Source organism: Manis pentadactyla, chromosome 13, assembly GCF_030020395.1.
Source record: "Manis pentadactyla isolate mManPen7 chromosome 13, mManPen7.hap1, whole genome shotgun sequence".
Classification (NCBI taxonomy): domain Eukaryota; kingdom Metazoa; phylum Chordata; class Mammalia; order Pholidota; family Manidae; genus Manis; species Manis pentadactyla.
The window spans coordinates 96,372,243-96,397,120 of record NC_080031.1 but is presented as its reverse complement, the minus strand read 5'-3'; the positions used below and the strand labels follow the sequence as shown (position 1 = coordinate 96,397,120).

The window sequence follows — 24,878 nt, the reverse complement described above, 5'->3', positions numbered from 1 at the left end:
GCTTACTTGAGTCAATTCTTTCTGCAATATTCCAATATAAATTACCTTAACTTCAGCTGTTGATCAGTAGGGTTTTTTGGGTTTGGATTGTTTTTTTTAAATAATTCACAATAGCCTGAAAAAAAGAAAGAAATGGTTTGTTTTCCTGAACGTACTTGTATAAACAGGAAAGTTTGTTTCTCCTCCTTAAAGCGGGCTCCCATTCAGTTCCACCACAAGCAGTCCCCGTCTCTGTGCAGGTGAGGGCTGACAGGCAGACAGCACACACACATCTCTGCTCCAAGATCTGCGTGGCTCATTTACAATCCCAGCAGAGGAAAAAATGCAATCGGTTCTAAAACACTGGGACAAAGAAAGCAAATAGATACTGATGGAGTGGGAGAGCTCCGCCATTTGATGCAATTGCTAGAGAGAAAATCTTCCCTTTTGTTTTTAAGTTTATTATTTCATACCTTATGCAAATCATACTTTATGTATTAGGCAATAATATTTGAGAAATACTCAAGTCAAATTAAAGGCTTCAATAGCCTTGCCAAAAGCACTGTGATTTTCCTATAAAAAAAATTATTCCAATTTGTTGATCTTACATAGGATGAAACATACTGTAACAATCTTCATAATTTATGTCCTGTTGGGACACAATGATTTAAAGTAACATAATACAGAGCCGCATCATGGCTAATCTAAACCACCTGACCAGATAAACACCAGCTTCCCTTCTCTCTTCAGCAAGGGCATTTCTGTTTATTGTCATATCATTTCCTCATTCTAGGAACATGCAGAATAAATGCAGCCAACCTGCATTTCAGTGGGAAGCTGAGCTGGCCTTTCCCATGTCAGGAGGTTTGTGCGCACACAGGTACCAGTACAATGTCAAGGGCTTACAAGACAGAAAACAATACAAGAATTCCACCCTCAAAATCATTTACAGCGAAGCAAATATGGATTCATCCAGTACAATCTGGACCAGGTGTGGTGTTACAAACCACAATCTTTTGGGTTTTTTTTTAAATGTCACTGAAGAGGTAATTCTTCAAAACAAATTATGGGGCTTACTATGAGCCAAATTTTTATAAATGCTTCAATCCTGCCTCTTGCCATGCTCACAGGCACTCATGATCTGATTAACCAAACTGAAACACCCAAATTAACCAACGTCTTTTCGGGGTGAGGAATCCTGGTAGAAAAGAAAGACAAAGAGCCCATATGGTACTAACCCTGGCCATTTCTGGTACACAACTGCACAGGCCCATTTCAAATTCTGAGGTTTCTCCAAGGTCCAAATCCCTTCACCTTCCTCACAGATGCAAACCTTGCTGGGCAGGGGGAGTGTTTTAGGGGGACTTTAGGGAAGGGTTTAAAGTTTCAATCGTGAAAGAAAACGTGCAGGAACACATGTGCATTCGGCAGATAACAATTCCCTGAAAATATTTTAAATCAAAATAAAACGTCTGTCTGACCAAATTTTTATAAACTTGGTTGGGGAAGAGGAAAACAAACAATTGCTTAAGAGTGGTTTCAAATACTGCTTTCTGCTATTACTGAGAATTTTCAAGCTTTTCATGCACCATTGGAAATAGCCCTGCTTCACAAGCTGCTCTGGTCGGTCCTGCCAAAGAAATGGTCTGATACATTTTATTACAAGTTTATTGATTTGCTTACACAAACATATGTAATTATCTTTGCCCATAAAGACCAGTGTAAAATAGGATTCCTCCACTGAAAGCAAGGAGATTATCAAAACACAACTGGATGAGACAGGACTGGTAGATACGAGGCATTTGCATCCCAATCCCAAATCCACTGAAGCCCACACCATATCCTAACTCAATTTTACCGGCACCAGAAAGCACAGAGCCTAAGCCACATGACTGGCACCATTTTTCAGTCTCAGAGGGATGTGTACAGGAATGCAGCAGCAAGTAGTTACATTTCTGTCACAACCTGGAATCTTCTAAGTTGTGGAATTAAGAGAAAAATATCATTTTAGATAAACTTTCTCAAACAATAGACATTCAGAAACTTGGGTTTCAATTTAACATTGTGCACATTTGCAAAAACTTAAGGTATTAGAGTACAAATCTGCAGTATTATTGGTGACATTGCAAGTTAGTGCCATCAAAAGTGAATTCTGGTGAAAAGTGGGTCTTTTTTGCCCTAAAGCACTGACTGGACCAAGATCCCACTTGCTAAGTCATGTTTCCATGATCTTTGCCCCTTACATACACCTTCCCAGATTTCCAGAACCACTTCAAAATCAGCTCACATTGCTCTGAAGTCACGAGGGCTCAGGTCACCATGGATTATTGTGGCTTCATGCGTGGATAGGGGTCCTCTGCTGACAAATAGCCTTGCCACTGGGCTACAATTTGACTGTCCCTGCCCTGACCTCAAAATCCTGGACCTTCGTTTTTTATTATCCTGTATATCAACGAGTTAACCCAGCAATCCACTGCTAGATCTATACCCAAAGGAAACTCTTACACCTTATACAAGGAGACACAAGGATGCTTGTTACAGAACTAACAGTAACAACACCAGAAAGAATCTAAACGTCCATCAATAGGGGAATGGGTAGACTGTGGCTAATTTATTGAAAGTTTTATTTAATTTGCAGAGAAATACAATATTTTTAAAAACACATATACTGTATCAGAAACAGTACAATAAAATGGACATGGTATTAGTCTAGGGATCCAAAACCTGGACTCTAGACCCAGATCTTAAGAAAGCCACATGACTTGGCTGGACTGAGAGTCCCAGGTGGGTACAAGGAGATGATGGGCACCAATTGCTAGCACCCTCATGCACACAATAATGTTCAGTAAAAAAAATATTACCTAATAATCCTAGCACATCATCATCTAGCAGGTTGATCAGTCCTACTGTACAGAGGAAAGAGCTGAGGTTTCACGAGGAGAAGTCACATGCTCTTATAAAAGGTGGGGCTGGGATTCCAATTTAAGCATGTCTGACTCCAAAGCCTCCAGGTAAGTTCAGAACAAATCCCCGATGGCAGACGATACTTTTTCCATTTATTTATCTAAAAGCTAATTAAAGCAAAAATAATTTCCTATAATTTTTGTTTAAGAAATTTAATTATAAGAGAAAAATAAAGCAATACAGAGGCTTAGAAAGACTATTATAAATTTTGTTCCCTTTTCCCTACAACTGTCATGATAATATTCATTTGTTGTGTATTTTGAATCTTCTTATAACATTAAAACATCCTGCTTAGTTTCCATGTGGTTCCATTGTCTCCTTTACTTATTTTTAGAAGCTGCAAAATCTCAATTTTCTCTTTCAGAAACTATTTCATGCAAGTAGTTCAATCACGTAGAAGAGAGACATGTCTACCAGATATATTTTTTTGAGCCAGGCTTTAACATAAATATTCTTTGAATTCTCTACCAATAGCATTGGGGAGTTTCAGGGACACAAAATGAGAAGAGTGGATGCATAACTGGGAGGTGTCTATGGAATAAATGAGAAATCTTTTTTTTTAATCCTTTTTTTTCAGTACCCTAAAGTGAAACATTAGATAATATGATAAGAGTCCTCTTTACTGAGCAACCTATTCAGGCAACCAATTAGTTCAGGTATTAACCACCTGCTGTGCCAAAACCATGACAATTGAACCTGTTCGAACAAATAATCCACCCAGCAAACTTGAAACGGCAGCGACCCCGTTGTCATCAAACCTTCCAACGTGCAGGCTGTGTGCACTGGGGAAAACCCTGGAGTGGACATCTCTGGGATCCTAGTTCCTATCCTCAGATACTTCTTCCAGCCACCCATGCACGTGACTGTGGGCATGCCAACCAACCTCTGTGCTCAGCAACCCTATTTGTCCAGGAAAGGACCACTCACTAAGGAGTTGTGAGAAGGCCGAGGAATCAGGATGCCAAGGAGCTTTATGCACTGCTGTCCTTAATGCTTAGAGAAGAGAATACTGCTCTAAATGATGTGCATCTTAAGTTTTCAAAATTATGATACAGGTAGAATATCATAATGAGATCAGTTTCCGTTACCCTCTTGGTCTGCCTAATCTTCCTCAAGCACCCAGTGCAAACTTGGGGACCAGGCCTGCCCTGGTGTTCTGAGATGTATTCTTCACTGTAACCTTGGAAATTAAGACCAGTTGCAAATCCAGCGCCATAATTAAATAAAAAATATGCTAAGCTGTGAATATGGGGAATGGGTATGAGGTCAGAAATAAACTGAAGGTGGTTCCAGAAGAAATGTACAATCCAGAGAGCCACGTTCCATGAGACCAACAGGGCTGGAACTGGCAAGAACTGCAGCAGTTAGTTACCTGGCTCAAAGCCTCAAGCCTCAGATAAGCAAGCATGCCCTAAAATTTTTAGTTTGAGTTAATTTTCTTTACACAAGAGGTGGTCTGCTTTAACTTTAAATGGTCCCATGCAGAATATTAGGGAAAAGCACCTGAACAGTCCTACGACAGAGAAAGTCCACAGACTGAGAAGGGAAAAGGTAGTTGGGGTACAGACCTAGTGCTGCCAGCTTGGATAGTTACTCCTGCCTCTCAGCCTTGGCCTCCCCATCGTGGCCGGAAGAGGGCGGACCAGTGACAGTTGGGTCCCTCCTACTATGGGACTTGATGACCTGCATACAGAGATAAATGCTGTGTTCCTGGTGATTAAAAAACAATTCTTCTTCTCACAACACTGACTGAGATCTCCCTAAGCCAACAATCATCTTGCGTATGAACTGAGGGTTTATTTTTTCATAGCAGTCAGGAAAGAATCTAGAGTTCTCTGTCTGGCATAAATGACCTATTTGGGAACCTCAGAAGTGTTTTTACAAGCTCCAGTAAAACTTCAAGGTAGTTTTGTGTCCAATTTATCTTTCAGTTTCATACATTGTGAGAGCAGACCCCAAGTCACAAATGTCTGTCTCAGCCTTTCCAGAAAGAACACTTTTGAACCTTCTTATTTTGTTTCATCTGTTGCCTTCTTTAGAGGCACTGAAGGTCTCAGGCCTGGAGACTGCATCTACATATGTTGGATGCTACACAGGATTTTAGTGGTCTCTGTTTCTTGGCAAAAACTGGGCCACTCTGCAACATTGCTTCTCTTGGCAGCGTTGGAAAAACCCCCTTCAGAGATGGTGAAGGTTCCTATGACTCAGCAGATGTCCCATACATATTATATGGGCATAACAGGTTACAAACACAAACTTCTAAAAATTTCAGAATCTCAAAATACAACAAAAATCTGATGCAAGAAAATCAATGACTACATTCACATAAGCTTGTAATAACGTTAGAAATTGTAGCCACCTTCTGTTTGTGCACCATTTTCTAAGAAGGCAGGGCAGTATTGAATAATGACAGCTAAAAGAAACCTACCTATGCCTATTTTTGGAGGGTCCCAGGTAGGTGCTTTCTCTCAAATTCAAAACTATTCAGTACTTTTCCTTAAATATACCTCTTTAAACAGTAAATATGGTCAGGTACATTCCAAATATGGTATTTTTTAAGGCCAAAAACATACTTATAGAAACAGATATAAGAAAGATCTTCTCACAATCTGACAATAGAAAAAACTAAGGCTAAATTAACATAGCCAGCATTTATATTATTCCATTTTAAGTAACGCCTTTGGATTTTAGAAATAGATTGGCCCTACATTATTAAAAAGCTTAAAAAGTATAGCTAAATAAACAGTTTTCTTGATGCAACACCTTTTATTTGCCACTTGCAATTTTATGAGTCAGCAGTTAGTGAGACTGGTTACATCAAAACAAATGGGAAATGGTTAGGGTTTTAATGCAATATTTTAAAACCTGGTAATAAATTGCTTTAAGGGCATTCTAAATATATATATATATTTATTTGTTTATTTATAAATATATTTATATAATATATAATTATAAATGTATACATAAATATACATAATATATATTTACATATATAAATAAAGTAATTAAAATTTCTAAACCTAATGCTTGAATTTCAAACAGCATTCAAGCACTCTTAAGGTCACAACCTTCTGACTCTATTCCTTTTCCCTACCTCCCAACACTACCTCAGCACCAGCTTCCGGTCTCTACTCTCATACAAAATTAAGTCAAAGGTTAATTTCCATTCTATGTTAAACTCTAATCCAAACTCTAACCCTGCGCTCTCAAAGTATCCCAGCCAACATGAACCTACTAAGTACACACTCTTCTCCAAAGGCGGAGGCTCAAAAAAGGGGTGAGGACGCTGAGAGATACCCTCCCCACATTATAGACATGAAGTGGTTAGTCAACGAAAAAGCTTTAGATATCTGCGCTGACATTTTTTAGTGAGAAAATGACTTTTAAAAGCCACTCAAAGAACCATGAGAGGCGAGGTTAATTAAGCCACTGCTGGTCTCACTTCTGGTACCCAAAATCAATGGCAAGAGTGATGGATCCTGAGATGTGCACTACAATAAACACAGAAAGGCAGCGACACCTCAGGCACAGACTCCAGGAACTGCAGACCAAGGATCGAACCCTCGAACCCCCACACTCACAAGGCTAAAACATTTCCTCATGTGAGAAACAGAACCACCACTGACAATTTTTGGAAATAATATTGGAGTCTTGGCTCAACTGGATAATTTTGCTCTGCACCAAAAACAATTCCATTCAAATTCTCAAAGTCTACAAGAGGATTCTTACTAATTTTAAGATATAGTTTCCTTTCAAACCCAATGAAGTGAAAGGCAGAAACGAGCAAAAGGAAAAAAAAAAAAAACATTAAGTAACATATATAAGATAGTTTGCCAATCTATGCAAAACAAATGAAGAATTATACTCACATCACACTGATAAACTGAGAAGCTGCCAGTGGTTTTCAGGGCAGATGTAACATTTTAACAAATGTGATTGTTTGTGAACAAAATAATTCTGATCAAAAACTTAATTGCAGCCAAAGTGAGCCCTGGGCTATGTCACGATAATCCATTCTGACAGGAAGCAGTGAGTGGAGATTCCTACTGTGAACGGAGCACATGTGAAAGGTCAGCTTTGGCCTGGAACTTCAAAACCGTTAACGTGTAAAACAGTGTGCATTAGAGCCCGGAACGGCTAACCACTGGATTAGCGGATGTCCGCTGTGTGGGTCTGATGTGCTTTTGGCAGGTAATGGTTAATTTGTAAATAAGCAATGTATTGTAACTTTCTTCTTGGCCTCTTCCCAACATTTGCCAGCAGAACCCATTCTTAATTATAGTCCCAGACTGTTACAGTATGAGATTTATAACAAGGTCTCATTATAACAAAGTTGCCTATTTTTTAAATAAAACTTATTTTTTAATAATTTAGGGAAAGAAAAGATGCATGTATTTAAAGAAATATTTGTTGATACGAATGAAAAATTTTCATGTTAAATGAATATATTTGTTCATGCAAGAGCAACTACTATAGAAAAGCCAAAATTTGCCAAATGAGGATTTCATTAGAAGAAATATATACTTCATTCATATACTGTAATCTGAAAATCCAATTACATAATAGTATTTTGCATGGCTTAAAATGAAATTCTAAATAAAAATGCAGCTAATACCACAGTTTCATTTGTCAACATTAGATGTTCCTTAGGAAAGAAGCAAGCTAAATACTGCCTTATAAGGCAGTGCATTCAGAGTACTTTATACATATTTAGTGCTATCGGATTGATCCATTTGGCTTTAAATTATTTCCCCATTTCTCCCATATGTAAACCACTTAAGGTAATATGTCATTAATGAGTGATAAAAGCTGGCACTGTGCACTTCAATTCAATGGTATTTTAGGATTTAACTAATTTCTGAGCTGAGAGGAAATAATACTTCTGTGCGAAAACAAGCCAGTCTTCTAAAATAAACTTTATTTCTAGTCTCAAAACTCAGCCTTCTAAGGTTATGTCTTTGGCCACTGGACAGACACAGTTCCTGAGTCCTTTGTAGGCTCTATCTGGGGATCTTTAAGGTGGCTACATGGCAAGGTAGCCTCACTGCCAGCAATCTAATGATTGCTCTCTCCCTGAGAACATCAACTGACACCGTTAGAAACAAAATGGGAGAGTGAGGAGAACAGGAATTGTGGTCAGCAAAACCAATTGTCAGTCTATCTTTCTGCTTTCCATACAGGATCTGAAAACCTTAATATATTTGTAAGATTCAGAATCTTCCTGTCAGCTCTGGAAAGGATAGAACATACCCAGTTGTCAGTCTGCTGTTCTGTACCAAGCACCTTCCTGGTCTCTAGACCCTGGGACACAATCCCTGCCCCTCAGGGAGCTTACCGCAGTGTGGGGGGAGGGCGTAGAAGAGCTAACCAGGAAGCCCCGGTAAGAAGTAAAAGAAGTAGGGGAGGAAGAAACCAAGAAAGGCTGTGTGAGAAACGGGTGCTGGGCACATCCGTCTTCAATGTGTACCCCTCCTCTCCACAGATGTGTGAGAAGGAACTGCAACAGCAATCCAGATTCACGACCCCTAAGTTTCCCTATGAGCTAAATTTATCCTAGACGCACAAATACAGAAGAGATGTCATCATTCACCCCCAAAACTAGGCTCTAGATTGGTCATTAATGTATTTTCTTATACCTTTTAAGTGATTAATTACACCTGGTAACACACTAAATGTACACAATTTTAGCCTCAGTCCTAATCATTTTTTCCATCATCACAACCTTTCAGCTTAATTATCCTTGGCTACTGTTTCACTTCCTTGGTGAGGCTCAAGCTCAAAAAAGCTTATAGATGTTCTTCCAGGAAGAGGATCAACAGAGCAGAAAGTGCCTCCACACTGAGTTCCAACTTAAAATGAGCATGCCCCCTCAGGGCGTGGGCCCTGTGCTAAGGGCCCCAGCTGCACACGGCTCTGCCCTCAGTGCCAACGTTTATGATTTTCTTCAGGGGGGAGCAAGATTATTGCTAAGACAATCACACCTACTGATTATGACAGAGACATCGTGTATTTCTTAGCTGGCTGGTGTTTGTTCGCATGTCTTAAAATACTCAATGTCTAGAGGTTGAACTTATACTTTAATTCAGTTCTGGACTGTGAGCAAGCTTTCACAAATACAAAGAAATGCTACCAGTTTCTTTTTTAAGGACCCATGTTCAAATGGGAGGACACCAAAGAAATTAATCATTCAATTCCTGTTTGTAGGAGCAGATTCTCTGTACCTTGTAAATTATTTTGATTTATAGTGAATCATTATTGTATTCATAAATGCTGGAAAGTTGAACAACATGATATAAGGACACCCCAAAATAATTTTATAACTGCAGGTGTGTAAATCATAACATGTGGGAGATGACTCAAAGGATAATGGGGAACAAAACCATTTAGGAAGGATCACCTAAAGGAGGGAAAGGGGCAAGGGCAGGTACCCCAATTTTCCAAGATGTCTTTAAAACCAAATTACTCGTTCATAGACAGACACTGGAGCAGTCAAGCATGGGCAACAAAGTCAACAGTTATGTTTAAACAAGCGAAGGCAAAATGCCCCATAATTTACTACGACCCAATCACACTGCTCATTCTTTTGAGGTTAAATGCTACTGACATAAGCTACACCTGAATCCAATCAGTGCAGAGACGTTGAGAAGATTCACACGAAAGGACTAAATTTGTCACAAATGGGTTGGTTTCCGATCTTAATGTAGCCAAGTTGCTTTACTCTGACCTCCATTGAACAAATCAACTTAATGGGCACTATGAGTGCTATAAAACTTTAACAGTGGAGTGATTTTTAACTTTTAAAATATAGTTATGAAGCAAAATGTTGGAGAGCTTCTACAATACTGGAAATCAAATTAAATCTAGATGTTTTTTAACAGTCTTGACAGATATAATCCTAGTTACCATGTAAATTTATGGTAAGCTGCTGTGATATTAGCCACAGGTGCTACTTTTAATATATGAGCCGCATCTGGCTGGGAATAGAATTTCTCAGAGGACTGAAAATGACCTCACTATCAGACAATGGGAGGGGAAAAAAACAAGACCACTGTGGCATGTAAAAAGCTGAAGATGTGGTCCACAACTAAATATTTCACATAAAATTCATTTTAACTCTGCAGTTGTAGGTTAAAGGACATTATGCCTTCAATATTTAAGAGGCGTAGATATATTTCAACCAAACAGCCAGAAGATTAAGAATGTAAGACAGTTATGAATACCCTGGCTACATATATAATAGTAGTTTCCCAACCTTTGATCAATGTCAGAAAAAATGATGCACTAAGACTTGAAAAGAAGCTTATTTCATGGCTCCCAAGCACACGACAGGATCAGACACCACCAGCATACAGGACCAAGCTGCACCGGTTACTGATCTCCAGGCAGAGGCAGCTCTCCAGCACCTGGCCAACATCACTGCTGAGGTTTTTTAAGTTCCTTGGAGTCATTCATCACGCCCAGAACATTATCATAAGGTGAAATTGTTTTTAAACTCATTACGAGTTATTACCAATCTGAGTTAGTATTAGCAGTATCACCCATAGACAAACATACAGAGAAAACACAAGTTCCTCTTACCTATTAAATTCACAAGTAAAAAGACAGTTATGTATAAAAAAAGGTTGGGTTCCTTTTAAGCAATCCTCCTTGAACCATTTAAAAGCCATCATTTGCCAGAGAACTAAAATGTGGAAAAGTGATAGAGGATTTACAAAGATTTGATTTCCTATGAAATAACTCTTCCCGAATTAAGCAAGTCTTCTTTATCTGAAAAAAATCTCAAAAAGAAAAACATTTCTATGAAAATACTCCCTACATCACTGCACTAAGCTGTGAGCATGGTTAGCCACAAAGCCCTATAACGGAGTATTTTCCTTCTGACCTTCTCAAGTAACTTGAAGGGCTTGATTTTTTAGCTTCAACAGATAGATTCTATCTAAGCAATGATTTCTGTTTACTTTTTTTTAACAAGTAACTGGATCTATGCCTGATCTCAATGGGCATGAAGAGTCTGAATACCGTTAGCAACAAGAACCTATTAGGACTCCCTGATACTTTTGTGACCAACTGACAGCAGTTATGTGGATCATATAAAAAAGGCAGACTCACAAGCCTCATCTGTGAAATGGTGAAATGGTTAGTTACTGCAGAAAGGTGTACTGGTTAAATTAAATATGGCTTTTCAGCTCCATGGATAACATACTATCCCATCATTAAAAATCATGAATTAAAATATTTTACTGACAGTGAAAAATGTTCACCATACATGAAGTGAAAAAAGCAACTGAGCAAAAAACATCTACAATGTGACCCCAAATATACACATATATATACATAAATACTCACAAAATACAAACTTACACATATTGTTTTTTAAGTGGGCAGAAGGATTTTGTATTTTTATGTTTTCCAAATTAAAAAACATACTATGCAATTTAAGCCCTCCAAAATGAACATTTTTCCTAAACAGAACAAAGAAACAGACTCAATTTTGAACAGCAGAGCTGTTCATTCAAAAGTCTGAGACATTCCCAAACAGAACTGTAACACACATCCTGAATTATTCCACAACCCTTCAAAATATAGACTTGGGTTAGAGAAGATGAGCTACAGCCACAGGGCAGGATGCCTGTTGCCTGCTCCTTCTGTAAGTTTGAGCAGGTTTCTGAACGTTCCTGTTCCCGCCATGAGCCAGGTGGGGTTACTAACCTAACCTTGCAAGGCTGCTCGGACACTTCAATAAAATAATCTGTTATTTCATAGGTCACCTAACAATGAGCTACTAATGCCTAGCAGACACTCAAACACTCTTTGGTTATAAGATATTTTGTGATTCTCCAAACAGTCACAGAGAAAACTGATTTGGCTGCATTTCAGGCAAACAGTGCAGCATAAAGAGTTATGTGTTTACGGAATGATCTCAAAACAACATTTTTACATCAAATTTTCTAAAAATAATTCCTAAAAATGTTTCCTATAAATTTGTAAACTTTTCTATCTAGAATGCCATCAAGTTATGATTTTAAAAAATCAGCTAAGAGTGATGGACCAGTGGTCACAGAAAAGAAAAGGAAAAAAAGGATCTCAGATTAAAAGAACTGTCTTGAAACAGAAGTGAGTTGCCTAATCACCGGGCCTGGGGCCATCTCCCAGGATGGTACTTGGTGGTGTCTTGGAAGGGTCTAACATCCGCCCCAGGACACCAATATTCACAAAACGTGGTTGTGGGTGGCTGAAGCTGTGAAGCCAAAACACTAAATGCCAACCTCAGTCTCTCAGTATGGGAGGCAATTTACTAAGGATGCGAAAGTGGCCCGTTTCCTTCTCTGATCCTTCAAAACTGCACACAGAACAAAGGCACAATCAACGCTGCCCTGGGAAGTGCGTCACACACAGCGACTCAGTGGCCACCTCAGCTGGCCACCGTGAAGAACCATCTGTGTCTAAGAGTAAGGAAGTGGAGAGGAAGAGCCCTTGGTGAGAAAGGGTTTTAGGTAAGACCCTGTAGGAGACAAAAAGATGAAAAATATGATGCTCCCACGGGGCTAAGGGCACTGATTAGGACTACCTAGTGAGCCCACTCAGGGGACCGCATGTATTCAAAATACTCCGAGGTCTATCTAAATAAAACAAACAAAAACAAACACCTACGTAACACTGGGCTGGGTACTGTGGGAGATGCACACAAGCACAACCCAAGTCTCTGCCCTTAAGGTGCCTGAATCTTAGATGGAGACACACAAAGGGACTCACCTGGTGAGTAGTCACATTTCTGTGCCACACAGTCTAAGCTGCACTTAGTCACATCCTAATTCTGCCACTGGTTCATCATCAACGTGGGCAAAGCACTTCACCCCCAGGCCTCAGATGGCTCATCCCGTCTAGCCCTAGTGTTCATAGATCTAATACCAGAACAAGGCTGAAAGAACACCACCAATGAAAAAGAACCCAAGGGCTGAATTCTCAATGGAAGAAAAAACAAGAGAATAATAGCTGTGGCTACAAAGATCTGTATACGGCGCATGAGCTCCACTTCCTGTCCGGGCTGGCCTGCACCCCACCTCACCCAAATCATCCTTGCTATGACCACCAGCTTCTTAATTCAGTGGTCGTCCGTCGGTACTCATCTTACTTGGAGTCTCAGCAGAAATGATTTCTCCCTCCCCATCTTCTTTTGATACAACACTGGCCTGATATTCTTCCTATTTCACTACTAAAGCTCAATCTTCCGTGATCTCCTCCTCTTCCATCCAACCCCTAAATGGAATGAGCTCTGAAACAAGACTTTTCTCTCCTTACACAACTTCTGCCTGAGTGATCTCATCTATCATCCTTTCTTCTATACACACCTATGACTCCCTAATTATCTACAACGCAGACCTCTATTTTCCATTCTTAACTTGGACATAAAGCTGCTTTCTTGAAGTTGACATCTCTATGTCTCACACTTAACAATGTCCAAACGAGAAATCTTGATCCCTGCACCCTCAGTCGTGTTCCTTTCCCACACTTGCCCAGCTCAGTAAACGTCACTTCCGACCACCTGTTCCGCAGGTCTTAAATCTGGAAGTCATTCTTAACAGCTCCAGATGTTCTTCCTCACCCATCGCTACTCTTCCCTAGTTAGAGCGACTTGGGACTTTTCCTTACATTTACATTTCTCTCAGTTATATATGGTACAACTGATTACTGCTCATGTAATCTAAACACAGCTCTTACATCTACACCTCTCTGCTTCCCGTCACTGCCCCAGTCCACAATCTCCTGCTGTGTCCACCGAGCTACGACGTCTCACCTGGACTTATGCAAAACCTCCTTACCATTCTCTCCGTGTGATTTTTGCCTTCTCCCACCTCCATTCCATCCTCTAGGACATCTGATTGGTCTTTTTAAGAAAACGCATCACCCACCTCCCTCACTAAGCAGTCTTTTTTTTTGCTGACAGCCCTTTGAAAGTCTCGCGAGAGCCCACCGGCTTCCCATAACCACACGCTTGTCCCCCTGTCTTCTTCCCACAATCTTAACGTGCCGCCGTAGTGGTGCACATAAAAGCCCTGGCTGGTGATATCAATGAAACCTTAATTACAAACAAACAAACAAAAAGTCCTGACTGGTGCTCTCAAGAGCACCAACAATGCCCAAACGCAAAGCCAAGTCGTCACCTAGTTTCTAACTGTGATGATGAAGCATGGTTATGTTGGCAAATTCATAATCACTGGTAATCAAAGAGCTGGGAAAATCTTGAACCTCATGGGCAGGTTGAACAGGTGCAGAGTTATTGGCCCCAGATTTGATGGGCAACTCAAAGATCTAGAAAAATGGCAAAATAACCTGCTCCCATCCATCTGTTTGGTTTCATTGTACTGACAACCTCAATGAGCATCATGGACCACAAAGAAGCAAGAAGAAAACACAGGAGGGAAGATCCCGGGATCTTTTCTTAGGGACCTAATACATACATGCAAATAAAATGCGTCAGTGGACAAAGAGGGAAAAAAAGAAAATGCATGAGCTTGGAGGTTCCTTAGGCCTTCCCTAACGGTCCTCAAACTGAGTTAGATCTTCCCGTTATTCTCTCTCGTGACACTCTTGTGTTGGAGAGGCGGTGTCCATGTTGGCAAAGTCAACAGAGGAAGACTGACCAGTTCTTGGTGACTGATCGTCAAGATAATTCTTCAGGTTTCAGGTCTAAGTACTGTGAAGATGGTGGTACTGCTGAGAGAAACAAAAAAGTTGGAGGGCAAAGACAGAAGAAGGAAGTTAGCCTTCAGACACTCGAAACCTAAGGAAACTAATCCAAGGGAGAGAGCGACTCAAGGACCATCCCTGCCCATCTTCAGCCCAGCTTCCTGAACCAGGCTTAGGGCCCAAATCTCCCTAACACAGTACAAATAAGAGGCGCCTTCTTTCTCCCTGTCCTTGGCCTTTGCCACCTCCTGCCCCCTCCCTTAGCTACCTGCCTCAGGAAAACCTATCAGACCTTTCCTTGGTACCTTTGACCATCTCCCGCCAATTAACCCACCCCCACCCTCCGCCTCTGGTAACCAAAGGCTGATCCCTTTTTCTGAGTTTGTTTTAGATTCTAGTAATTGAGATCATACAATATTGGTCCTCTTCTGTTGATTTCACTTAGCATAATGCCTTCAAGGTCGATCCATGTTGGAACGAATGGTTAGATTTCCTTATTTTTTACGGCTGGATATTCCATCCTTCTTTATCCACCCATCCATCAAGGTTGTTTCCATGTCTTGGCTAGTGTAAATAACACTGCAGTGACCGTAAGAGTGCAGATATCTTTTCAAGTTAGTGTTCTTGTTTCTTTCATATATATTCCCAGAAGTAATACTGCTGGATCATATGGTAGTTCTATTTTTAATTTTTTGAGGATCTTCCGCATTGTTTTCTGGAGTGCCTTTACCAACCTATCAGACCTTTGAGGACAATTCAAAATTTTCCTTCTCCAGCTATCCTGGAATACACCTCCTTCAGTTTATTGGTACCTCATATTCTAGTTCCTGATTAACAGCAATTTCAAAAAACAACTATCTGGATATTCATATGTGCCACCTCCCCAACAAAACTGGGAACTGTTCTGGGCAGAACCGGAATCATGCACTTCTTTGGCATCTTCCTTCTTCCGTGCCTGGGATATCGGCCCATCAGTGGTTGCCAGCTCAGGGGCCCTACCAGACTCACTGATCCCTATAGTGCCAGGCTATCTGACCCTCAATAGGGAGGCCATGTGGTTCCCAGTCCTGTCCCAAATGGGCCTGCTCCAGGCACCCGGTGCATGCCCACAGCCAGGGCTGCAGTGGCAAGGAAAGGGGATTTGAAGTCAGTTTCATAAATCATATAGTACAAGGCCACAATCCTGCCTTGCTAGCTGAGGGCACAGGAGCAAACAGATTTATTAGCAGCATTTGCTGTTTTGATAGGATTGACTTTAACGATACAATTAGATGACCTCTGATTGCTCAACAGTAATACATGGGTTACTCCTAACAAGTTCAGCTTTGTTTGTTTGAGCTGGTGAATACTCCTTTTCTCAGGGAAGTACTGTCAAACCCATTTAAGGCAGAAAAATAATTAAACAAGCAGTTTTGGGGGGAAAAGGATACCTCCTCGGACAAACAAAGATAAAAATAAAAACACCTTTCTGTATCACAATAGCATCCAAAACACTGCTGTCAGAGCCAAAATGGAAGTCTGGCACCTACTATCAGTGACATCATCTAGTGTGTCCACAAACACTCCCAGGGTCTCAGTCTGCGTCCATGTTCTATAAAATTCAGTGAATTGGTTAAAATGGCCCATTCCCGCTTAAACTAGAATGGCAATATGATGGTAAGTTATTTGCAAAACAGGGGAGAGGAGGTACTGCTTTGTTCTGTGTACAAGGATGTAGAAAAAAAGAGCAGAACACAGCTCGGAGCCAGGGAAGAAGAAACCTCACCCACCTGTCCACACAGGGGCACCAACTCCCTCCGGAAGGCAGAAAGCAACTGGTCAGCCCCTGACCAGAGAAACGTGAGTGCACCATTGTATTGGCTGCTAGGAAAAGCTGACCAGCTAGCTAATAAGGCTGCTCCACCAGGCACCCAATATCCATATTTTGGAACAGTTGAATGCAAGTTTCTATGTCACAACCCTAATACGACAAAACTCTTGCTGCGCAAACCTGAATGAACACTATTGCTAATGGCTGTATTAAAGCAATGGGCTGGCATACTAAAGAAAAACAGAAACAGAACAGAAAAGAGCAAGATCAAAATACCTTTAAGTATTATTTAAGGTCTCCTTTAAATTATTTTACATAATTATTGAGCAGGCAGTCCATTGTTATTAATTCACATTAAACCTATCTAAGCAGCACCAGCAACACAGACTGAAAACAAATGCCTCTGCAATTTCCTAACTTTTGAGTGTTATTTTCTTGTCAGTTAAATTTAAAGCAACCCATTTGTGACCACATTATATACCAAGTTAATCTCATCTAAAGTGCTGTACAAACCCTAACAGCTACACTAAGGTTTTATACTAATGAAAGCAATTTACATAAATGAAATTTATGTCAATGTATTTCATGACAAATTTTTTATTTATAATAATTATAGTACTTAGATGATAACATCTGTTGATATTCACAGTCTAAACCTGGCAAAGATTTAAACCCACAACATTTTCCATGCATCATGTACATTATCTGTGAAAAGCAATAAAAAAAGCAATGAATGCATTAATCATACCAATATCATCTGCAAAGCATAAATCTGAAATACCTTTCACGTCAGCTCAAACTGCTTTTTATTTTTTAACACACCTGATTTTACACCATCTGTAAAAAGGGCAAGACAAAGACTGTTGAGGAAATTATATTTCTTGGCTGTTTGACTTTCACAAAATACTCAGGATAAGTTCTGTAAACAGGAGATTTACCATGCGACGAAGAAAAAATGATGCAGTTAAAAGTCCATTTTTATTAAAGGGCGGGGTAATGACCACGGTACTTTCACGCTGCAGTGTGGTGCCATATTTGCATTTTTGACACCTGTTTTACATTTCCCCTGGTCTCTGTCACATGTTTTTACGAATACACATCAGGTCTAACCCTACTGCGCGACATACGCAGCAGAAGCAAGGCTCCCAGTGATGGCATTTTAGGCTCTGATTTCCCCACCCTGGGGGACACCAACACTGGTGTCTCAGCCACCGCCTGACAACGTCGGCATGGTCCTGCTCAGGGCTCCCTGGGACCCCAGGAGTGACCCCAAAGGGAACACCAACAGGAGCACACTACACAGATATCATTATTATCTTCTCAAATTTCAGGTGAAGTTTGCTAAAATGCGTCTCTACACTCCACTCCAATGACAACTATAGACATTTTCTCAGGTTGTAGTCAGCTGCGGCTTACAGAGCCCATCAGTGAGCACACGTCAGGCCAAGCTGCTGTGTATGCTGATCACACAAGTTTCCACTTACCTGGCTCCCAGACATACAGACATTAGCCTATGTTAAAAGCAAAATGACACTTTCTAATTTAGATACTTTCTAGCCTTAGGAACATCCTTTCCGGGAATGCTTCCCTACCTTCAACAGGCAGAGTGAGTATCTGCTTTCAAGCTTGCTCAGATGTGACACTTACATTACCACATTACTGAGTCATAACTTTGATGTGCACCAAAAATGGTGCACAATAATGAAAAATAAAACCTTAACTAACTCATGCACAATGACAGCTGTTGAGACCCGTGTTCCACAGAGAACTGTTAAGATTTTCATTAGCAGTTGTCTTTCTTCTGGTACCATCAAGCCTTTGACTCCGCTAAGTGTTTCAAAATGTTAACGCTAAGCCTATTATCAAATTCCTCAATAAAACATTTTTATAAAGCAAGTCAGCAACAGTTCTACAGCCGGAGCTCCAAGCACAGGAGGAGCCACATTTTACAAACCCAGACTCACTGGATGCAGGGAGCCCACCCCCACCATCACAGCGCAGGCGGTTCAGAAGGCCCCCTCCCCGCTCCAGCTCCAACCACCTTCTAAGGGCAGCTGTGTGAGTGTGAAGAACAGTATGAAGGACAAACAAAGCCTGAACCTTGCCCTGCAAGAGAAGCTACACCCCAACAAGCTATTAGACTGAACCTAGTAAAAGTGTTACTTTTTAGGTCTGAGTATCAGTTAGTTCATATGATTCAATCTAACAAAATCAAATACCCTGCAGGCAGGCCCAACTAAGAAAGCACAGACAAGGTATGGGGGCTCCTCCAGAAATGCAGGGAATTACAGTTCTTTCTCACAGAGCTCAGTCCCTTTCTCCTGAGTCAAAAATGCCCTCTTTTACCAACTGGAAACTCCTTATATCCTCCACCCAGAATTCTTCATTCACCCAAAAGATACCAAACCAGGTCAGGTGCTCCACCACAACTGCTTACCTATCCCTGATATTCTATTTATTTCCATGCTGAACAAGGGTGGACCCCGCACCCAGGAGCAAGGGAGTGGGCCCGCCTTCCCAGGGGGTAGTGCTGCAGCCTGGCCAGTCTGGGCTCCTGCCCCGAGGGCTCCACCTGCTGGCATCTAGAGTAGCTGTTTCCTGGGTTTCAAAGCCTCAACTCTGCACCCACTTCCAAAGCCTAACGTTTCCTCTGAGTTTGTAAGCTCCCCACTTGTCCCCACAGAAGACAATGCATAACAAAACTTCTCTTTATGGGACACTCACACCAACATTTCTAAGTCACATTCTGTTTTTTCAAAGCACTCTCCCTACAGTTGCCAAACACCTAGCAGTAAGTTTGTCACTTACAGACCTCTCCCTCCTTATGTCTACATGAACAGAAAGAGAACAAAACTCCTTTAAAAACGCCAGCCTCACCCTGTCTGAGCCCCAGAACCACTCCAAGCATGGAAACTTCCTGCCTCCGAGTCCTGGGACTGCCACGCTCTGACAGCTCAGAGACTCACCATCGCCCTTCACTGCCCACCAAGCCACAGCGCATTGCAGGCTATTGCAGTCCACCACGGAGAGATGGGGGGCTAACAGCAACAGAAACCTATGGTCACAGCATCTACCTATGCTATCAGAATCCCTTGGGAGTTTTTGCATTTATAATCTCTAGTATTTGTATCCATCTGAGCTATCACATGAATGCTAACTACTTGGAAGTAACCCTATCTCGGGATAAAATCTCTAAGAGAAAAAAAGTCCAGATGTATTTTATTATTTATTATTATAGTAAAACCTAGAATAACCCAGAGCTTTGAGAAACAGGTTTTTCAGCCAGGGTCACTGAAAATGTTTCTAGCATGTATGGTTTTCTGTAATAATAAAAGAAATGAATTCCAAAGCAAACTGGTGAGAGAGTTTCACACTCTGTATGAGCAAACCATTTAAAAATGATAACACCAACCAAGTGTAATCTGAAGATTTATTGTTAAGTAAAATAAGAAGACTATATAAAGAAGTGACAAATGTTCAGAACCTATCTAGTGAACAACACAGAATGCAGTTTTTACGTATATTTCTTAAAATATCTGCTAACACCCAATGTGGGATGAAATCTCTTAATGGAGAGGGCAGGTTAGTTCTGACAGCGGCTCCCTGCAGCTTGCGGAGCTGAGGCCAGGACAGACGCTGCCCGGAGCCCCGGAGCAGAGCGCAGGGGGCGGGGCCTGCTGGGGGAGGGGCTCCGGCGCGGGAGCCGGTCTCACCAAGGTTCGCCCGTGCACGTGGACAGGCCTGTCCCCGAGAAGACAGTATGGGCCCAAAGCAGGACTATGATGGACATGATCACATATCCATTTTGCATACAGGCAGGGCTATACCTAGAAGATTAATTTTTAGATTGGGGCAATGGATATGTGCAGTTTAAAAGTTGCTACACATCACCAAATTGCCCTCCCAAAAGATGGTGTTACCTGGCCCTCCCGCCGCCTCCCCGTCTCCCACAGCTGCTTCTCTCCCACAGCGGCACTTCCCTCCTTGCCACCTTAGGGTCCAAAGTCCAGTATTTTAACCCCGTCCTTGCACATGCCCTTTCCCTGTGCCCCTCGGTTCCCCACGCACTCATCTGGCAAAAGTTCAGCCCTTGTTAAGCCCAGCTCAGCACATACTGCGCACCTACACCCAAGCAGCTGAACATGGCCAGTCAAAATACACAAAATCTTCACTTTAAATGTTTGACCATCAATCTCCGGGGATACTGAGAGCTGCCAAGCAACTGACCACACTTTCCTCGTTGGTTCACTTTCTCAGTCTCCAAGATGGCTATTCCACTCTTTTACCTATCTTCCCTTTCCCCAGCACCCCTCCCTCACACTCTACTTCTTCTCAATTGATGGCCTCACTAAAAAAATCCGGAACAATCAGAAGGGAATTACCTCTTCTTCCCAGGACCAGTGTAGCAACCACCCGCATCTGTACCCATCGATCTGCCTTCTTTCCCATAACAACGGACATACTGGGTGCTCTGCGCCTCCACCTGCCCGTTCTATCCTGTTCTCTCTTGCCAATCCAGGGCTGGGCTCCCACAATTATCTGACAGCTCTCAAACTGATACCAGCCTAGCCCCAACCTCACAAATCCAACAGCTGACCTGGTATCACCACTTGGATGACTAATAAGTATCTCGAACCTGACAAGTCCAAAACAAGATTCTTAACTCCCTACCCTGCCCTCCATTCCATCTTTCCCAGCACAGTAAATGACACCAGTGGCACCACCCTTCACCCTATAGCTTGATCAGGACCTTGGGATCATTCATGACCCTCTCCTTCCCCCACGTCCAATCTCACAGCAAGACTTGATTGTTCTAGCTTCAAAATACACGAGTCATCCTACGTTTCTCCCACCGCACTGCTGCCTCCATAGTCTCCCACTGTCTCTCGGCTGGCCTGTCACAAAGGCCCGAGTCCACCTGCTTTCACTCTTGCCCTCCTACCATCTGGCACAACAGCCAGGCAGATCCTTTCAGAACATAAACCAAATCATCCACTTCTCTGCTTTAGCTTTCTTTCACATGTAAAATCCAAACTCCTAGCCACAGTGACAGGGCTCCCGGGCCCTGGCCCTTCACTCTCTTCAGCACCACCTCCTACCAGTCTCTTCTCCTCTGTCCATTCCAGAACACTGGCCTTCCGGCTTTTCCTCAATCTTGCCAAGAGCGTTCCTCCTTCAGAAATTTCATACTTGCTGTCCTTTCCACCTGGAATGCTCTTCCTTTGGGTCTTGACATGCTGAGCTCCTTCACAGTACCCAGGCCTCGGTGTCCCCTCCCAAGAGAGGCCTTTCCTGACCATTCCATCTTAAACAGTGCATCCGTCCTCCAGCACTCTGCACCCCAATATCCTAGTTTATTCTTCTTCGTGGCACTTATCACTACGTGAAATTATATTATCTAGTCATTTGTTTTTGTCTATCTTCTCCACTACAATGGGAACTACATGAGCTTAGAATAGTACCTAGCACAGAGAAGATGCTTAATAAATATTTGTTGAGTTAATGAATATTACTTTTACAATAAAATTAAACTGATTTAAAAAATTTTTTAAATAACTACATGTAAATGGCCACATCATGAAGAAACAATACCTAGAAAGGAAGACTGGAAGAGAACAGAAAAAAATGAATAGAGAAATGAAAATAGTTGGAACGGTAACATTTTAATTTACGCCACCCTATTTAATGTTTTATATGATTGTTTTGTAATAGAAAACAAAGCCTTTTCTGTCCTAAATGAAAGGTAAGTGAGGCTCTTTCACTGCTAGAGGGTCACCACTCTTAACAACAGTTGTGAAATAGAGAAAAGCAGCCCCTGACATCTGGGAGTTGGCTGGGCCTCTCAGCATGACCATGGTGTTGCTAAGAGCTGGCCTGGCACTCACACCAAGTCCTTGGTGTTAACCTAAACATCAACAGTGGGCAAGGCCACTCTGTGACTGTGGTGTTTTACAGCAAAAACAAAACTACCGTGTAATGATATCTGAATACAGACAGAAGATGAACACTTCCAAAGTACAAAAACACCAGACACACTCCTCTCCCAGCTAATGAGTGACGACTCTGCTTTACCGATTTCAGCTTTGGCCCCACTTTGATCTCTTCTCCCTCTAGGTAAGATTTATTAAGACATCGAATGGTGGAATTACTCATTTTCTGACAGCATCCAATCCAGAGCAAAGCCCTGATCCTTAAAAACTCACCAAAATCTCTAACACAAGCCCAGATCCTATAATACACCTTTCTAACACAGTCTTCCTGAGATGCCCCCATAGTTCCCTACGGTGTGGGTTCTCCCTCGCAGCAACAAGCGATAAGCCCAAATTGTTCAACCATTGGTGCATTCCTGGTGATCTTTGGCTGGGGGGCACTAAGAGTCCATCACAACATCAGTTGCCATGACAGGCCACTGCATACGCAAAAGTCACAGGCGTCTGGCTGGAAAACTGACCTTGCATTATAATCTCAATTTGGTTCTCTGAATACATTCCCTGACATGGGCTCATTTTCTTGTCATCTGCCTCTTTCTCCTAAAATCTGAGTGAAGGTGGGGGGAGACAGTTAGGTTAATTAAATGTCCTGACGAATAAAGTCACAGTTTACAAAGGATGCCCTGAGCAGCTTCCTTTCCCTCCCATTTCTGAAAGTCACCGCAAGCACAAGGGGAAGTGGGGCCGCACGACCACCAACTCACGGGCAGAGCCTGCGGCAACACTCCTCAGGTACTTTAAGCCACATGTTCAAGCCCAATAAATTAGCCCAGGCTTAAAGAAGTCAGGCTGTACACATGTAAGAATTTTAATAAGCTTGGAAAATGCTACCTAGAGCTTATGCGCAAGCTTACTGTACCAATGGGATTCACTGCCACCAGCAACAGAGTGCTAAGCCCCTGACAAGAGCCGCTGAGCACATGGGGCAGTAGGGACAGGGAGTCAGTTGGGCCAGGGCTCCTCAGGAGTTGGAGACTCACAGCAGAAGGCTGGCAGCCAGATGGATGGAGAGCAGAACAGGGCATGCGGCTCAGTGGAGCCAATGGCATTTACTAGGAAAACATGTTGAACGTCTTTCTGGTGGAAATCTGGTCCTCACACACCCTTCCAGAAACTAGCAAACACTGTAATCAATGTCTGCATTTATCAAATGCCTGTCTGTACTCAGAACTGTGTTAGGTACAATAGTTATTTAAGCAAACATGGTCTCTGCCTTCTAGATGCTGACACCTAATATAAATAAAAACAATAAATCTGTTCAGAGGATTACCAAACTAACTGAACAAACAGGAAATAGTCAAAAGCAATGACCTTATATAAATGCAATGAAGTAAGGACTGAAGGGTAAGTCATGGGAGATGACTCTCTGAGCAGGGCGGGGCCCTAATGGAGGACTCACCTGGTTAAGGCTGAGTCTCCAAGGGGAGGCCAGCTTTTAAGAAAAGCTTCAAGGGCTAAGCTATTGGGCTTGGGGAAAATGAGCCAATCAGAGAAGAGAGTTCAGCCTGGGAGATGATTTAGGGACAGAAATACAACAGGGAGAAAGAAAACTTGACAACTGTCCAAGAAAAGTACAGGAAATCAGTCAAGTAGGTGTGCATGTCTCAACTGTTTTTACTCATGCCCTCTTCTGATAAACACAAAAAGCTCACACTCTCTTTTAATGTTATTTAAAATTTGAAAGGAAACTAAAGACCCTAACCAAGACCAAATCAAAGGAATAGTAGTTTAAGAATTTGATTTTCCAAATGATAAAAACCACCCCCTCCCCCTTGAAATGAGAATCAACCCAGTCGGGTGGGGGCAGCTGTGAACAAGGATGGAGAGTAACCATCACTGAATTCTTAAGGAGGATTTGGACCCTAACTCCACATGGGACCAGACAACCAGTACTATTAGAATGAGTAACAGCCTAAGGTGACAAAAACAGACCATGGGACTAGCAAGAATACATCATAATTACCTGATTAAAATTTTTGAAGGAGAACTCTTTGTAGATGGCATCTCTCTCATTTAATTCCAACCATCCTGCTGCTTTAAGGTCAAGTATAGCTTGGCTCCTCTCCTCTGCTGTCAACCAGTGAGCATCTGCTGACTAGGAAAAGAATACATTTAATATCTGAAATGTAGAGGTTTAATCTCAAATAAGCTTATAGCTCTTCACCTTATGTAGAGATGTAGAAAAAAATATTAAGGGCAACAATTTCTAACCATCTTTGTTCCATCTTTGTCCTTCATTCTCAAGAAACAGACAAAAACAAGGCTAGCTCTATGCAAAATAGGCTGCCTGAATGGTATATTGTCCACCACCCTTCTTACTGCTGCCTCAGACTTCACAATTCTGCGTCTCTATTACCAGTGTCCATCTTACTAATGACCATTACCAATTTCAGGACGTAGGAAGTTGAGGTAATCACACCCACCCAAGGAAGCCCTCCAAGTCCATT

General features: G+C 41.8%; 1 protein-coding gene across 4 annotated transcripts in view; it reads right to left on the bottom strand.

Moving 5' to 3' along the window:
* Positions 1–24,878, bottom strand: part of PCBD2 (pterin-4 alpha-carbinolamine dehydratase 2) — a 40,527-nt gene that overhangs the window by 13,057 nt on the left and 2,592 nt on the right. Inside the window, exons 1-2 of one of the 4 annotated variants that reach the window (XM_036898111.2) lie at positions 24,395–24,526; positions 7–115 (exon numbers count right to left, since the gene is read on the bottom strand). Coding sequence is in view for 3 of the 4 variants with exons in the window: in XM_036898085.2 (XP_036753980.1) it covers positions 24,395–24,526 (132 nt within the window). In the remaining variant the exon portion in view is untranslated. Of the gene's footprint in view, positions 1–6; positions 116–155; positions 338–20,866; positions 20,906–24,394; positions 24,527–24,878 lie in introns of those variants that run through there. The other 3 variants (XM_036898085.2, XM_036898103.1, XM_036898094.2) reach the window with 3 other exon arrangements.